This window comes from Antechinus flavipes, chromosome 3, assembly GCF_016432865.1.
Source record: "Antechinus flavipes isolate AdamAnt ecotype Samford, QLD, Australia chromosome 3, AdamAnt_v2, whole genome shotgun sequence".
NCBI classification, from domain to species: Eukaryota; Metazoa; Chordata; class Mammalia; order Dasyuromorphia; family Dasyuridae; genus Antechinus; species Antechinus flavipes.
This window is the reverse complement of record NC_067400.1, coordinates 474,186,133-474,203,761: the sequence shown is the minus strand read 5'-3', so window position 1 is coordinate 474,203,761 and position 17,629 is coordinate 474,186,133. Positions and strand designations below refer to the sequence as shown.

Here is a 17,629-nt window from a genome sequence, read left to right as displayed (position 1 = left end):
AACCACTGCTGTGAGCAGACAGCTTTGACAATGAGATTGGAAGACCAAAGAGGCCTGCAGATTCCAACACTAACCAGCATGCCTCGTCTCCGGAAGCCCATCATGCATAAACGACACTTGAACGTGAAGCTGTCATAGTCCGTGGAGGCAATTCGAGGCTTGAAGGTCTTGGAGCGGCTGATGCGATCGGCCTTCTTGGCTTCTCTTTCAGGATTGTGCATCCTTTGCATATGCTCTCGTAGTTTGTCTTTTCGCTGTTTTAAGAGCAGCAAGAGAGAAATAAAGTCAAAAAACCAGATCTCAAATTCTATCATTTAGAGTAGTACCTAAAATGTCTACGGCACTTAATGAATGCTAATAAACTGACAGCATAAAGGAGAGGGAGAGACAATCAAAGACAAGGTGTTTATGTTGCTAGGGTCTGAGACTTACTAAAAACTAGTCCAAAGAGCTTGAGAACTACATTGTCCAAAAAAACCCACCAATTGAGACCCGGCTTGAATCATCAAACTGTTGTGTGAATCGCAATTTTGGGAGGAAAGCTTTAACTTTTAAGCTAAAGTGACATCGAGAATGAGTCTGCTATTTTAAAAAGAACTAAAGGATATAGACTTAGATTTATAAACCTCCTTTTTCTCCAGATAATAACAAGCTTTTCACAAGCTTCTTTCTTAATTTAACAGAAATTCATGTGATTCAGATGTATTACTATTGTTTACAGACTTAGAAATTGAAGCAAATAGATCAAATTTTTACCCAAGATCAAAAATACTGTCACAGTTGGGGAATAGAGCCTGCAAAATTCTAGGTTCACTCACTCCTTCTTGAATGATCTAATCTAGGCAGGCAAATAAGAAAGAAACCAAAGGACTAAGGAGAGGAAGTGTGTGTGGGGAATTATATAAATCTAAAATTATAACATCCACAGTTAATGATGCTCAGTTCTATTGAATGCATGGTTACAGTCATACTGAGTAATCTAATGACATTTTTTGTGATCTTAATATTTTCAGCATCTCTACAAAAAAAAAAAACAAAACAAAAAAAAAAAAAAACCACATGTAATCCCTTACATAGATGTCTCTCTTTATTATGGCCCATAAACACCAAACTGTAAATCACTGGGCAAAAGTACAAACTGGCTCAGAAATTTAAGATACTGAAAACTACTACATACCTAGAAAGCTTTGATGAGGTCTCTAAAATCAGAGTAAATGATGATTTCATCTTTGAGAAGGTAGGAGAGAAAGTAAGGTACTGGTGCTGACCATGAAAGAGGAACCAAATCAGTGAAATGGAAAAAATGAGAACCTTTTGAAGCAAATGAATGAAACATCTGAGAGTTCATGATCGACAAGAAGGAAGAGAGCAAACATAATCTCATGGCAACCCAGACTGTGAGAGGGCAGAATTCAGAGTCAGGGGAAATTGGTAAAAAAGACTCCTATGGTCTGATATTCTAAAAAGAGAGTTAGTTCAAAAATAATGGGAGGCTCTCAAGATAGAAATTCTTATGATATAAATACATGAGTCTCACTAGGAAGAAAAAGAGAATGGATTCAAAGAGATTTATAGGGACAACATGGAAACAAATCAACCAACTAATAATTTTAGAGAGACATGAACAAAATATCAAAAACATCCAAAATTGAACTCATTTTCCTATGTTTTTCTTCCTAATTTCCTTCCTAACCTCCTCTCGTTGATGATCAAATCATCAAACTTTCTCTTTACTCCCTCAGACTTAGAATATCTAATCACATACAAAATTATTAACCTTACCACCATCCTACATCACACCTTTCTTTAGCTTTATTTTTTTATTGAAGTTTTTATTTTCAAAATATATGCAAAGACAATTTTTTCAACATTGACTCTTGAAAAAACTTCCAATTTCCCTCCCTTCCTCTCATCTCCTCCTCTAGATGTTATACATCTATGTTAAACATGGGAAAAATATATATTAAATCCAAAATGGGCATATTTATATAATTATCTTGCTACACAAGAAAAATCAGATTAAAAAAATGAGAAAGAAAATAAAATTCAAGCAAACCATAACAATAAGAATGAAATGCTATGCTGCAATACACCTTCAGTTCCCACAGACCTCTTTCTGGGTGTAGATGGCTTTTATCATCACAAGATCATTGGAACAGATCTAAATTATCTCATTGTTGAAAAGAGCCTCAGAATTGATCATCGTATAATCTTGTTGTTGCCCTGTACAATGATCTCCTGGGTCTGCTCGTTTTACTTAGCCTCAGTTCATGTAAGTCTTTCCAGGCCTCTCTAAAATCATCCTGTTGGTCGTTTCTTATAGAAGAATAATATTCCATAACATTTATATATCATAACTTATTCAGCCATTCTCTACTTGATGGACATCCACTCAGTTTCTAGTTTGTTGCCACTACAAAAAGGGCTGCCATAAACATTTTTGCACATGTGGGTCCTTTTCCCTCCTTGAAGATCTCTTTGGGACATAAGTCCAGTAGAGATACTGAGGGATCAAAGGGTATGTACAGTTTTATAGTCCTTTGGGTATAGTTCCAAATTGCTCTCCAGAATGGTTGGATTCATTCACAACTCCACCAACAATGTATCAGTGTCCCAGTTTTCTCGCATCCCCTCCAACATTCATCACTATCTTTTCCTGTCTTCTTAGCCAATCTGAGAGGCATGTAATATCACACTTTTTAAAAACTGTCTAAACAGTCTTCCCAAATCCAGGATCCATTCTTTCCAATCTATCCTAAACCATCCAAAATAATCTTCTCAATACCTAATTCCTGAGCACCTTACAGTTCTGCTGTAAAACCTTTGGTATCTCCTTACAGAATAAATTACAAACTCCTTAGCTAAGATAGCAACAACCTACCAGTGTGACCATATCTTAGAATGTGTGGAAAGGAGTAAAGGGCTAAGATGACTAGCAAAGAAAAGAAGAGCATGTGTCCTGAAAGGCTTTAACACACAGAAGATTTCCTGTTTGGATCCTAGAAGCGCTAAGGAGTCACTGAAGTTTAGCGAGTGGGCTCTAAGTCAATCACATGAAGAATTGAGACAGGGAAACCAAGCAGAAAGCTATTGTAGTCAAGGGATGAGATAATGAGGGACTGTGCCATGGCAGTGGCAGTGTCAAAGGAGAGAAGGGGCCACGTAAGAGAGATGTCACAAGGGCAGGCTTGGCAACAGACTGGTTAGAGCAGGTGAGAGGAAGCTGAAGCGTCTGGGTGTTGTACAGATGGTGGTACCCTCAGGAACAGCAAGGTCAAGAAGTTGGGAAAGTTCTGAAATCACTAGATTAACAGTCACCAGAAACTTGACTGAATAAAAAATATGAACTGAACAAACCTCAAAGAAAAAGTACCCAAGTAACCAAGATAACCAAGTGGTGATAGAGCAAAGTCTGGAAGTGGCAGCAGGGAGCCAAGAATATTCCAGTTCCCAAACCATGACCAGTGAAGTGAGGAAGGAGAAAGGGTATGAGTGAGAGCATAACTGGTATTGGAAAGAATGATAAGGGTTCCTGTGTCATAAGCCAGATCTCAGTGGGAAGACAGAAGGAATCTGAAAGGGAAAGATTGAAAAAGAAGGCAAGTTTGTTGACTGTAGAGCAGGAGTTCCAGAGAGCCCAATGGAAAATGGATATGGAGGAAGTCACTGGTGGGAAGTGGGGGAGGGTCAAAGAGGAATATGGCAGCAAGCAGGAAGGGACAGGGAATGGGGTCTGTACAATGACAGCCAGGAGTTCAGAATCCCTCAGATGGGGAAGAGTACAACAGGGCAGAAAGATGCAAACCACGGAAGAAGGAGTTCAGGTAACAACTGCTGACCAACTGCCATCAACGGGCAAGAAGGCACAAGAGCACTGTGGGTGGCAGCACTCCACAGAAAAACCAGTCCTGCTTCCAAGCCAAGATCCCCTAGCCTTCATCAGGGGAATGGATCCTGTGGATGAAGCCTCAGCCATCCCCCCAACTGCCACCCAACTGCCACCCCAAGGGGAGGCAAGCTCGCCTGGCCAAAGCAGCAGGGCCCCCAGAAGAACAAGCGGCAATATGTGCAGGGCGGGTAAGCTGTCACTGCCAAACTCTGACCACCATCTTCTCTCAGACATTGACAAAGACAGCCCAGAACCCCAAACTCTAGAGCCTTGGGAAAAGCATCAGCACAGCACCCTCCATCATCATCCCGAGAGGCAGCCCCTATGGAGATGCAGCTCAGTCACTGCCCCTACGGCTGCTGCAGTCCCAGCTACTGAAGGCCCCGGGAAAGTTCCTGTGACCAAAGTCCTTATCTCTTTACCACTACATACCAGGGGCCTTTTGGTCTGACTGGCAACCAAAGCCTTCCAAATCAGCTTTCTCCATTAGAATGTAAGATCCTGGAGGACAGGGGCTGTCTTAGTTTTCTATTTGTGTCCCAGCATTTAGCACAGTGTTTTTTATATTATAAGCACTTAATAAATGCTTTTTAACATTTTTTAATTCATTCATTTATTACCAGTGATTAGGGAGAAGTTCATGAGAGAGAGAGATGACTAGACAGTTTGGTCTTCCATCAATATCCAACTTTGTGACAGATGGTGATGTTCCAGGAAGCTTGCCTCGCAGCAGGAAGCCTAAACACAATTCAACTTAACTCTGGTCTGGAAGACCTAGAGCAAAGACAAGCTATAAGGCTGAGATCAGGGCCGATGCAGGGTACTTAGGAAGACATAGGGCAAGACCAGCTAAAATGGAAAGGGGGCGGAAGTTCAAAAGCAGAGGCCCCAGAGAAATGGGGACAAAGCAGGCCCTTCCCTGAGAAGGGCCAGGGAAAGCACTACCAACCAGCAAGGTCAGTTAAAAGAAAGTGAAAAATGGCATCATCATGCAAGAACATCAGGAAGGAAGACTCAAGTCCATTTTAAGTTGAGGGTAAAGTTGATGCTAAGCAAAGGTGGCTTCTCTAAGCCATACTGGGTCAAGATACTAATCAGTCAATTGACAAACATGTGCCAGGCACTGCATTAAAGTGCTAAAGATACAGATATACAAAATGAAACCATCCCTACTCACAAGAAGTTTGCATTCTAACACATACCTGTATATAAAAATAAAGACAATAAATACAGAGTAGTGAAAAACACCAGGCAGTTAGGAAGGAAGGGCACTAGGAAAGGCTTCATATAGAAAATAATGCTTGAATTGTCTCTTGAAGAAAGAGTGAGATTCTATGGGGCCAAGGGGAAGAGGGAGTGTGTTGCAGGAATAGGGACAGCCAGTGAAGAAGTATGGATATGGGAGACAGAAGGACATGTATGAGTGACAGAGCATAGGCAGTTTAGCTAGGTCACAGAGTATACAAAGAGGAGTGTTCAGTAAAACTGGCAAGAATGAGCTGAAGACAGGTTGTGAGGGCTTTAAAAGCTAATTTATACTTTATCCTAGAGGCAATAAGGAACCACAGGGAAAATCTTATTGGCAACATTGTGCAAAATGGAATAAAATGGTGAGAGATCTGAGGCAGGAAGATCGATAATCCAAGCAAGAAGTGATGGAGGCCTGACCTAAGGTTATGACTATGGGAGTAAAAAGAAGAGACTGGATGCAAGAGACACTATAGATGCACAAATAGCAAGCTCTGACAGCAGATAAAGACTTCAGGAAAATGGAGAGATGAAATTGGGAAGCTGGAAAGGGGAGGGAGGTGCCTTTAAAAGAAAGAGGGAAAGGTTCAGGTGAAAAGATAATTCAGTTTTGGACATGTTGAATTCGAGATGCCTCCAGGACATCCAGTTAGAAATGTTTAATAGGCAACAGATTACATGGGTCTGAAGCTCAAAGGAGAGGTACAAATATAGGTTTGTAAGAAATCTGCAGTAAAACTTGAGGAAACTTAATATTACTGAGAGGATGTGTAAAAAAGGAGACCTGGGACAGAGCCTTGAGATATACCCACAGAAGGAAGATCTGATACAGATAATGAGCCAGCAAAAAAGACAGAGAAAGTGTGATCCGATAGATAGCAGGATTATGTCATGAAAATTCAGAAAGAAGAAAGCATCCAGAAGCGAGGGCAGTCAACAGTGTCAAATGCAGCAGGTAGATGGAGAAGAATGAGGACTTAGAAAAGAACACTGGATATGGTCATTCAGAGACAGTTGGTAATCTGGGAGAGAGCAGTTTCAGTTGAGTGAGATTACAAAGGACTGATTCAACAAGTAAAAAGAGACAAGCTGGGGAAGAGACAGGACTATTGCTTGAGATGGACAGGATAGTAACAATAGACAAATGAGATAATGATTTTTTTTCTGTTTTTTCTAACAAGGAAAAATATTTTCAGGCTGGAAAATATAAAAGAAAAATTATAAACATGAAATTGAAATCCCAAGATAAGAGAGAATGAAATGAAGTCACCAAGCCCACACAAACTTGTGGATATAAAAACTGAATTATATATCTGAATTTTGAAAATCAAAGGAAAAGTGCAACAGGATTGAAGACAAGTAGATGCTATCACAATTTTCATAAGTAATGTAACAGATTATTCAAATCATAAGTAACGTAACATTATTCAAATCATAGACTGGTGAACTTCACTTTTCATGGCAAAAACTATAGAGTACATTATTAAAAGATGATTTGTTAAGCATTTAGAAAAGTAAAAAGATAAGCATTACAAACCAGCATGAGTTCATTAAGAACCAATTATCCACACTAAAGGTTATTAGATTGGTAATAAAGGGAATAGTAAGCCTGGATTACAGCAAGACCTGTAATTATTTTTCTCATGACAATCATTATTGATAAGATGGAGAAATATTGATTGGAAACTAATATACTTTGATGGATTCTCAGCTTATTGAACAATTATATTTGTTGGTGATGATTAAAATGGCTCAACCAAAAGGAAAGCATTGAACAGAATAACACAAAGCTCTGTAATTCACATTGATTTAGATGAAAACATAGATGAAATATTTATCACATTTGTAGATAATATGAAGCTAAGAAAAATATACTATAAATTGAGTTAATACTTTAAACGATTATAACAGGTTAGAATAAGCCTACTCTAATGAGTTTAAATTAAATACAAATAAATATAATATAATAGTACTATGCTCGGGCTCCAAAAATCAACTGCACATAAACCCGAAATTTGTTTCGGCAAAAATTCGTATGAAAGATAACTGGAGTTTCAGTAGACTCTTGGTTCAAAAATAGTATGTTATGGCAATCCAAAAGGTAGGGCAATCTTAGGGTAAATTAATAAAAATTAATAGAATTTTTAAAAGATATATAATATAAAGCTGAAGTATAAGCAAAAAATTAAAATACTAAAATCCTAAGTTCTACTAGGCTAAGTTGAAGTATTCCTTCTATAGCAAAATATTTAATGTCTGAAATGTATTCTAGAATCAACCAAAGGTGATTTCTACAACCACACAGTCAATGATCCAGGAAGGAAAATCTTCAGACAGTGCTTGATTCTAGTACCTTAAATTGCTTTCCACAGGTAGAGCAAAGGAAATCTTTCCGGTCTGAATGTCGGAGCATATGGAGCCTCAGTTTGTCAGGACGACAGAAGGCTTTGTCACACTCTGTGCACTGGTAAATCTTTTCTGAGTGGAAGCTGCGTACATGTTTCTTCACCTAGGAATAAAGATTCCCAGAAAAACTCAGTGGATTTAGTGGTCAAAGATATGGCAGAATGAGAGGAATAAAGCAACACTAGAGGGAGCTCTTAACTGGGACAACAAGATTTAAATCAACCTGGGTATACAATCCAATCACATAGATTGTTAAAATGGTGTCAAATCCCAATTGAAACATACATACCTTCCTCTTCCTCCTGCTCATCTCCTACATAAAAAAAACTTTTGCATATGGACTCAGAATTAAAGCATCCTCTCTTAAAAGAGAAATGGACTAATTTCTGAGTTCCTCAAAATTAACGGGACTTATTTGCCTTAAGCAGTGGTAAAAGAAACAAATTTTATACTTACACCTATCAAAGGTTAAGAAATTAAAGTTTTATTTGCTGTTAATTTATTTAATATTTGGTTTATTTATTCACAAAAAAAGAGTATGAGTGATTAGAAGTATAAGATTTATTCTAAAGAAATTTTGTTAATTTATCTTGGACCACCCTGCATCATCACTGAATGTGAGTTGGGAATATTATATTTCTGTATCAATTTTCAATCTATTAAGCAGAAAAACTATATCCCTCTAACTGAACAGTCATGATACAATAGCATTAAGTATGCAACATTAGTAAATTAGAGTAAGTTCTTAGAATCCTGATGTATTTTATATTTTAAATGCCCTTTTAGGTTAAATGTTGAAAGTCTAGTATAGTTTTGTAGGAGTATTTTTTCCCTTATTGCTTATCTTATAATCTTAATTTTTCTAATATATGTTCTAGTAGGATTAGTGAGATGAACATTTATCTGTGATTTGATGGAATAAAAATGTTTTTATCTTGACAAAAAGACATTTTTAAAAAGCAAGGGAAATGGTATATGCTAAGGAGTCTCAAACTCCTAAGAAAATCAAGTTTTTGTTTTTGTTTTTTACCAAGAGAGAGGGAGTTATAGTATTTTCTCAGTGTCTCAGCCTCACCTGAATAAAATCTGGAAAGCGCTTCTTACATGTGGGACAGGTGAAATAACCATCATTGATATGAATAGCTACATGGTCTTTTAGCAAGTCCAAGCGGTCAAAGGATTCTGGACAGAAGATACAAGAATAAGTCTTCTGATCTGAGTGGAACTTCATATGACTCTCCAGGGATGTGCTGCTGATGAAACCCTTATTACAGATGTCACATGTCAAAGGACAGTTTCCTTCTCTCCCATGGAAGCGCAAGTGTTGATCCAGCTTATCCTTTTCACGGAATGCCTTTCCACACTGCAAGCACTTAAAAGGTCGGAAGGATTTTCTAATAAACAGATGCTGAAGAGCCGCATTCTGAAACACAGAAGGTAGCATAGTTATTTAGTAGCTTTACAAGCAGGTGGGTACCCTGGGACTTGTCCATTAACAAAGAAAAGGCACACTAATATCTCAGAAGCAAGTCTCAAATGAGATGATGCATGTGAAGCACTTTATAATCTTTCTAATACCTTGCAAGTCAATTATTAACATTATCAAAACAGATTTTGCTAAAGAAAACACTAAGAATAAAGTCTTCTAAAAAGATTTTTTTTTAAATAAATGTTTTCTTCGTACTGTTTTATTTTTATTTATTCATTCCACCCTGATCTATCACCACCTCCCTGCCTGGAAGAGGCAGTATGTTTTATCATCAGCCCCCTAAGGTTGATTATACCTATGTGAAACACACTAGATATAGCTTAAGAAAATATTTCAAAGAGACACAGAAAAGCATTCTCATTGTAATAATCACATAACACAACAAATCCCAGAATGCTTATGAGATAAAAATGTAAAGGCTGGAAGAAAGCACTGAAGAAAAGTCACCTGTTCATGGATGAAGGTAGAAAAAAAGCAACAAGGAATAAAAAAGAAGAAATGCAGGGCACAAGGCACCTGGCAAAATTCTTGAAGAAAGAACATATGACAGAGTTAAGGAAAAGGAGAATTAAAACATATTGGCAGAGGAAACTCCTAGGAGAGAAAACTTCTAACAAGGAAAATCAGCAACTTCTCTGCAGTTTGGAGAATGGCCTAGAGCAGAAATGTCAAACACAAAACCCATGGGCTTGAAACAGACTGAAATTTAAGGAGAAAATATTTAACAAAATAAATGAAAAAATAATAAGGGGTAGCTAAGTAGCATAGTGGACAGAGCACTGGAGTCCAGTCTCAGACACTTATTAGCTGTATGACTCTGGGCAAGTAACTTAACCTCTCACTACCTCAAAATAAAATAAAATACATATAATAAAATGCAAATAATCTTAACATATGGGTTTTTTTTGCAAATTAAGACAATCTGGGTACCATTTCACATTTTGATTGATTAAGATGACAGAAAAAGATAATGAAAATATTGGAGGATATGTGGGAAAACTGGGACACTGATACATTGTTGGAGTTGTGAACTGATCCAACTATTCTGAAGAGTAATTTAGAATTATGCCCAAAGGTCTATAAAACTGTGCATACTCTTTGATCCAGTAGTATGTTTACTGGATCTGTATCCCAAAATGTTTATAAAAGACCCACATGTGCAAAAATCTTTGTAGCAATACTTTCTGTAGGGGTCTGGAACTGGAAATAAAGTGAATACACTTTTATTGGAGAATGGCTGAATAAATTATGGTACATAAATGTAATGGAATATTATTGTTCTATTAGAAATGAGGAAGAGGCTCTTTTCAGAAAGCCTGGAAAGACTTACATGAACTGATGCTAAGAGAAGTGAGCAGAACCAAGAGAACACTGTAGACAGTAACAAGATTATATGATGATCATCTTGTGATGGAATCAGCTCTTTTAAACAAAGGTGATTCATTGCAATTTAAATAGATTTTGGATAGAAAGTGGCTGGCCATATCCAGAAAGAGAACTATGGAGATTAAATGTGGGTCAAAGCATAGTATTGTCACCTTTTTGATGTTGTTGCATGTTTGCTTGAGTTTTTTTTTTCCTTCTTTTTTGATCTTATTTTTTTTGTGCAGCATGACAAATATGGAAATATGATAAGAATTATATATGTTTAACTTATATTGGATTGCTTATTATCGAGGGGATGGGGAAGGAGGATAAAGTTGAAGAACAATTTGGAATATAAGATGAATGTTGAAAGCTGAATTTGCATGTATTTGGAAAAATAAAATACTGGTTTTTTTTTTTTTTTTAAATGTGGTTTTCTAAGGTAATTATGTTGCCCCACAGGTATCCTTATGTATGGTTTAATAAACCCTCCCCCTCCTTTCTATTTTAGTTGAATATCACTGGTCTAGACCCTGACAGATTAAACATTTTGCCCAGGATCACACAGCCATTATTTGTCGAGACAGAATCTGAATCCACATCTGGAAGGAGAATAAGGAGCTTAAAAGATAAGTGACAAATCTTACACAAGAATTGGACTCCTTTTAAAACCTAAACAGACCAACCTAAACTATAACTTTATGAGACAAGAAATATTAGAAAAAAATCAAGTGATTGAAAAAAATAGAAGAAAATAAAAACTATAGAGAAAACAAGTGATTATAAAACAAGGCAAAAAGAGATTATTACATTCCTCAAAAATTATAATTTTTTTCTTAAGACTGGACACAACATTTCAAGAAATAACAACTGAAAACCGCCCACATCTATTTGAACCAAAAGGCAAAATAAACATAGAAAGAATCCACTAATCACCTTCTAAGAAATCCAAAAGGAAAAGTCTCAGAAATGCAACTATAAAATTCCAGAGCACCAATGTTGGAATCTTTACAAACTGCTAACTCATTAGAGTTGATAGATTATTGATCTGATCTTACAAGATGATGTTTTGGGCCAGAACCTGAAACAAGGTACTAAGTAGAACTAATTGATACAATGCTTGTGTTTACACCTTTACTCATTGGAGTTCACATGTTTGGGAAATTTCAGGGTTTAGTATGAGATATTTGAATTCACACCTCCCTTGAAGCTCTTAGGGCCAGAGAGCACTATGGGAGAAAACCCATAATCCCTTTCTCTCAGAAGAGTCATATACAAGCCAGTGAAGAGTGATTCATTAGAATATTTTCCACTTGGCTAGCTGGTAGTGGAAGAAGAGTTTTGAGAGGAAGAAGCTATGCATCGAGAGTTGAGCGGGAGATTGAGAAGGCTCTCTGTGGTGGCTGGGCTCCTGCACTTCCCCAAATGAGACCAAGCTGGTCTGAAAGACTCGCCAGAAAGCTAGCAGAGCCCCAAGTGAAGGAGAAAAGAGATTCATTCCATCTTTGTGCTGGCTGGAGGCTGAAGAAAGCAAAGGCAGAGGCTGAAGGACAAAACCTTTGGGTTTGGAGACATTCGGAGGGAGCTCTTGGAAACAAGCAGAGAGAGAGGCCTCTAAGCTAACCGGGCTATATTGGAGACAATAAAAGATCTGAACTTTTATCACCTGGCTGGCTGCGTTTTCAGATTATTGATCTGAACTGATACTAAGACTACCTCCAGAAAACCTCCTCCGAGAAACCTACCTTCTCCCCCAGAGAGAACTATTCTACTTATATTTTAAAAGAAGACGATCATCACACACCAATATCAAAGAAAAAATACTGGAAACATCCATAAATAAGTCAAGCAACAAGGGATCAGCTGACAGCTGCTACTAACAAGCAGTAAACAAGAAGAAAAATATCCCAAAAGGCAAAAGAAAGGCTTTACAACCAAGAGTAACTTATTCTACAAAGTGGATGTTTGATTCTAGAGGAGAAAAAATGGATATTCAATGAAAAAAAAAGAGTTTCAAACATTTTTGCTGCAAAGATTAGAGCTGATTATGAACTTAGAAATACAGACACATACTACTGGGCTTATATTCCAAAGAGATCTTAAAGAAAGGGCCCGTATTTGCAAGAATGTTTGTGGCAGGTCTCTTTGTAGTGGCCAAAAATTGGAAACTGAGTAGATGCCCATCAATTGGAGAATGGCTGAATAAATTGTGGTATATGAATATTATGGAATATTATTGTTCAGTAAAAAATGGCCAACAGGATGATTTCAGAAAAGCCTGGAGAGACTTACATGAACTGATGCTGAGTGAAACGAGCAGGGCCAGGAGATCATTATATACTTCAACAACAATACTATATGATGATCAATTCTGATGGGCCTGGCCATCTTCAGCAATGAGATGAACCAAATCAGTTCCAATGGAGCAGTAATGAATTGAACCAGCTACACGCAGCAAAAGAACTCTAGGAGATGGCTAAGAATCATTACATTGAATTCCCAATCCCTATATTTTTGCCTGCAGGCACTTTGGATTTCCTTCACAGGAAAATTGTACAATATTTCAGAGTCTGATTCTTTTTGTACAGCAAAATAACAGTTTGGTCATGTATACTTATTTTGTATTTAATTTATACTTTAATATATTTAACATCTACTAGTCATCCTGCCATCTAGGGGAGGGGGTGGAGGGAAGGAGGGGAAAAATTGAAACAAAAGGTTTGGCAATTGTCAATGCTGTAAAATTACCCATGCATATACCTTGTAATTAAAAGCTATTAAAAATTAAAAAAGAAAAAAGAAAGAAATACCAACACAAAAATCCAGAAAAAACTAGGAAAGTGAAATTAACGAATTGGAAAGAGCTGTATGATGTCATGCCAACATTCTTTCTAAAAGGGAAGAAGAAACAAATGTCCCTTCAAAACCTTGCTATCTTCAATGTGTACTGAGGAAATTAAATTTAAAGGGATATCTTATATAATCTCCTAGATAACAAGAGAATGTCTGAACAAATTGTGGTATATGAATATAATTGAGTATTACACTATACGAAATAAAAGACAATTTCAGAGAATCTTAGAATACAAGATGAAGTGAAGAGAAACAGAGCAGAATTAGAACAATTTATTCAAGGAAAGCAATATAGTACAGAAAAACAACTTGCAGAAAGAAACATTTCTGCACATGTCCACCACATATGAATTTGTTTTTGACTATACTTACTTGTTACAAGAGTGCTGCTTTGCTGTTTTTTTTTAATTTTTTGCTTTTGATTTTCAGTGGAAATTTAACAGTAATGATACCAAAAATGGTAGAAATTCAAAGTTTTTAGAATGCACAAAAAAGAAAAGAAAAAAGTTCAGAAGGAAGCAAAGTTAAGCTGGATAGTTCTGAAAGTAACATGAAGAATTTCCTATGTGTATTTTAAAAAGCAAATGGCAAATGATGGCAATTCAAAGTTTCATAAAGAATCTTTTTGTGTGTTCTGTGTGCTTGGAAAACTTTTTTTTTTTAATTTTTAAGTTCAAAATTTGAAGGAAAAAAGTTTAAAAAGTTAAGCAGAGAAATTTATATTTGATCCTAAAGGCAATGGGAAACCATCAAAGTTTGCTGAGGAGAAACATGATCAGACATGTACTTCAGAAAAATACCTTTGGCAGCTGTGTGAAATAAGGATTGGAGAGGGGAGAAAGATGAGGACAAAAGACAAATTAGAGAAATATTGCAAAAGTCCAAGGGAGAATTGATGAGAGCCTGAACCAAGCTCATATCTGTGTGAGTAACAAACAGGCAAGGACAGATTCCAGAAATGTCCCAGAAACAGAAATCATGAGACCTGATTCTGAATGATTATGTGGCATGGAGGGAGTTGGCGATGCATATGGGTCATCCAGACTGAAATATATCATTTGCAACTGCATTAATCTAATGCAATGCATTTCTGTGGCTGTTATTGTTATTATTCAGTCATTTTCATCAAGTTTGATTCTTTGTGAGACCAATTGGAGTTTTCTTGGTAAAAATGTGGTTTGCCATTTCCTTCTCCAGCTCATGTAGATGAGAAAACTGAGGCAAAAAGATTAAGTGACTTGCCCAGAGAAACATGGCTAGTAAATAGTTGAAGCACATTTAAGCTCAGGAAGATGGGTCTTCCTGACTCTAAAGTCCATCACTCTATCTACAGCACTATCTCACTGCCCAATGCAATCTACTAGAATAATAAAATAACATGTATCTATTAAGTGATAACTATGTACCAGGTACTGTGTTAAGGACTAGGGTTTAAAAAAAAAAAAAAGTGACTAAGACCTTTCTTCAAGGAGATTACATCCCAATAGAGAATGCAACATATACATGTAATCATATACGGAATGTGTACAAAATGAAAATAAGATAGCTTTGGGAGGGGGGAGGGGGACGTGATCAATTGATTAATAGGCAATTGTACAATACAATTAGGAACTATTAGAATAAAGTGAACGTATGTAAAATTACAGACTCAAAGAAAGGAATTTCAATGTTATTTCTTTCTAGCAACATCTAGGGAACTCACTAGTCTCTCAGGTTAATCAGGCAAAGAATTCCAAAGGTTTCATTTCCATATACTCTCTGATCAAGTAACAAATACCCCTACAATTTCTGTTCACATCAACACATCAAGCAAAAGCCCATCTGGGCTGCTTTCAACCTTCACCCCAGACTCCTTATAACATTTCACGAAGTTAAGACTATATGGAGTTTTGGAAACTCAGCATTTGAGGAGCCTCCAGCACTCAAAAATCTTTCCTTTCATCCAAGTTCAATAAATTTACCAAGCACTGTCAAAAAGCAATGTTTAGACAACTGATCTCAATTCCTGTGGGGATTACATTTTTCCTTGGGTGCCAAATTCAGTACTCAATTTTGCTTTGGTCCATTATGCTAATCAGTCTTCTGTCATTTCTGATTAGCCAGAGTACCCACAGACAATGATTTAAACTGAGCAGCCACCTGGCTCTGCACTCTCAATTCTATCTATAAATCTTGTTCTTGTCATCTTTTTAGTTTCCATGGAGCCCTGAACACTGTCTAACCACTCAAGAACTCAATTGTGGTTCCCTGATCTAATAATCTTAATTTGCCACTCATGTTTCACAGTAGCGAAAGTAACTTAAATTTTTCCTATCCTTTGACCCCTCAGAGATTTGCAAAAAGATTCTAGCTTTGAATTATCTTCTGTGATTTGGCCCCATACTCAAAAATGCATTCCACAAAAAGCATGGAAAATTTCCAAGCCAATTCAGACAAAGCTAATGTCCCTTCAGAAACCTTGGGGTCCAGCCAGTCAGTTATACCATACAGTATGGTGTATCAAATGCTCTTAGGATTTCTAAATAGAAAGGAAGCTAAATCCTACAGCAGTGAGTTCTCACTGGCTAAAAATCATGCTGAATTTGAGTATGAAAAATCAAATGCATTACTGACCAAGTTAAGGAAATGTTCACTAAAGAGATTCACAACTGCAGATCAAATTCTTCTGCCCAGTATTTAGGACAATGTCTATGAGGACTCTGAATAAGTAAGCATTTTTTAATGATTTCCTCCTTTTCTTCTTTTGCCTGATTATTAAGGCCTTTCAAAATGCTAGGTTTCAACCTATACATATATTGAACCTTTTTTCAATTCAACAATTAAGTGCCTACTATGTGTATGGTCCTTTGAAAAAGTGCCCCCTTCCACTTGTAAGAACTTAGGAAGAGTAAAATAAAGAGAAGAAGGACAATAATTTATATAATAACATAAATTATAGGAAAGCAACAATGAAAGACTGATAGATGCATTAACTAATCATGATTTCAGATAACTTATTGTGATTCATGCCTTCCCCACCCCCCCACCTCCACCCCACCCCCCCAACCCCCCCTCCCCCCCCACCCCTCCTCCCACAGAGGTGGCTGACTTGAGGAATGGAACTAGACACATGTTTCCAGCATTTGTTTTATGTACCCTTCCCCCAGTCAAGCCTCTTCAGTGTTCCATAACAAAACATGCATATTCCCCCTCCATGACTTGGCTAACGTTGTTCTGCTCACTGAAATGTCCTCTGCTCTTTGTCTCCTATCCAAATGCTGCTCTCTGATAAATATCAGGGAAAGATTTAGAGAAAAGCTGATTGCTCCAGCACTCCCAAACCCTTTAATTTCTACAAAATATATACTACTCTAATATAATTGTTATTCTGGGGACCCCAGTTAAACTGTAAGAACCTTCAGCTTATTCATATATAATTTATATATAGTACCCATCACAGTGTTTGGTAAATAGTAAGCACTAATAAATATTTGTTAACAGAGAGATAATTTCAGAGCTAAGAAGGAACCTTAAAGCATCTAGACCACTCCTTTGATTTTACAGAAGATAATTAGGCCCAGAGTTCATTGACTGATTAATCTGGAAATAAAATTTTATTTGTCCATTTGCTAATTCATCTAAATAGAAGGGTCAACTAAGAGTAAAATATAGGTACAAAAGAACAGTGGATCAGGTAACAGGAAATAAAAGAAATAAACCTACCTGCAACTCCAACTGCACAGGCAGCATTAGAGGAAAGAAAAATAGTTATATTACCAACTGGATTGGAAGACTTCATTTCCATTCATTACTACTACTCTTAGATAGAAAAGATGAAAAATATACATCCTCTACGTCCTATGGATAAGGCAGGAAAATTCAAACTATTCTCTGGCCTCCAAAAGCCATCAACATTTTTTTGTAAAAGAAGACCTATACAAAAAGAGAAAGAGAGAGAGAGAGAGAGAGAGAGAAAGAGAGAGAGAGAAGAAAAAAAGAAATCTACCCTTTCTTCAAGAAAATATCAAAGAGCTATCTGGATATATACACCAATTTCAAGATAAATAGATGATAGACCATTTAATAAGACTACATGCCAGGTATTGTGCTAAGTTGTATACAGGATTATAGTTTGAGCATTTTTTTTTACCTTGGTAAAAATAAAATTAACAAAACAAAGGGAGCAACAGGAAAGGCTAATTGCATACATGAATAAATTAATGAATAAAAGAAAAGTAGTTATTTGTTAAATTTACATATCTATTTTGAATATTATATATTTCAGTTCCAAAGATACCTAAGAGGGATTATTTCACAAAGGCCTTCCAAGTTTCTGTATAACTAATGAAATGAACTGGAATTCCTTTCAAGGTCCTTTCTAGAAACAAAATTCTAGGCAT

At 36.7% G+C, this 17,629-nt stretch overlaps 1 protein-coding gene across 2 annotated transcripts in view; it reads right to left on the bottom strand.

Annotated features, from left to right (window-relative positions):
* PRDM10 (PR/SET domain 10) overlaps positions 1–17,629 on the bottom strand; it is a 99,793-nt gene that overhangs the window by 37,684 nt on the left and 44,480 nt on the right. For both annotated transcript variants that reach the window (XM_051986676.1, XM_051986677.1), the window contains exons 11-13: positions 8,619–8,966; positions 7,491–7,646; positions 75–254 (exon numbers count right to left, since the gene is read on the bottom strand). In XM_051986676.1, the coding sequence (XP_051842636.1) occupies positions 75–254; positions 7,491–7,646; positions 8,619–8,966 (684 nt within the window). The remainder of the gene's footprint in view (positions 1–74; positions 255–7,490; positions 7,647–8,618; positions 8,967–17,629) is intronic.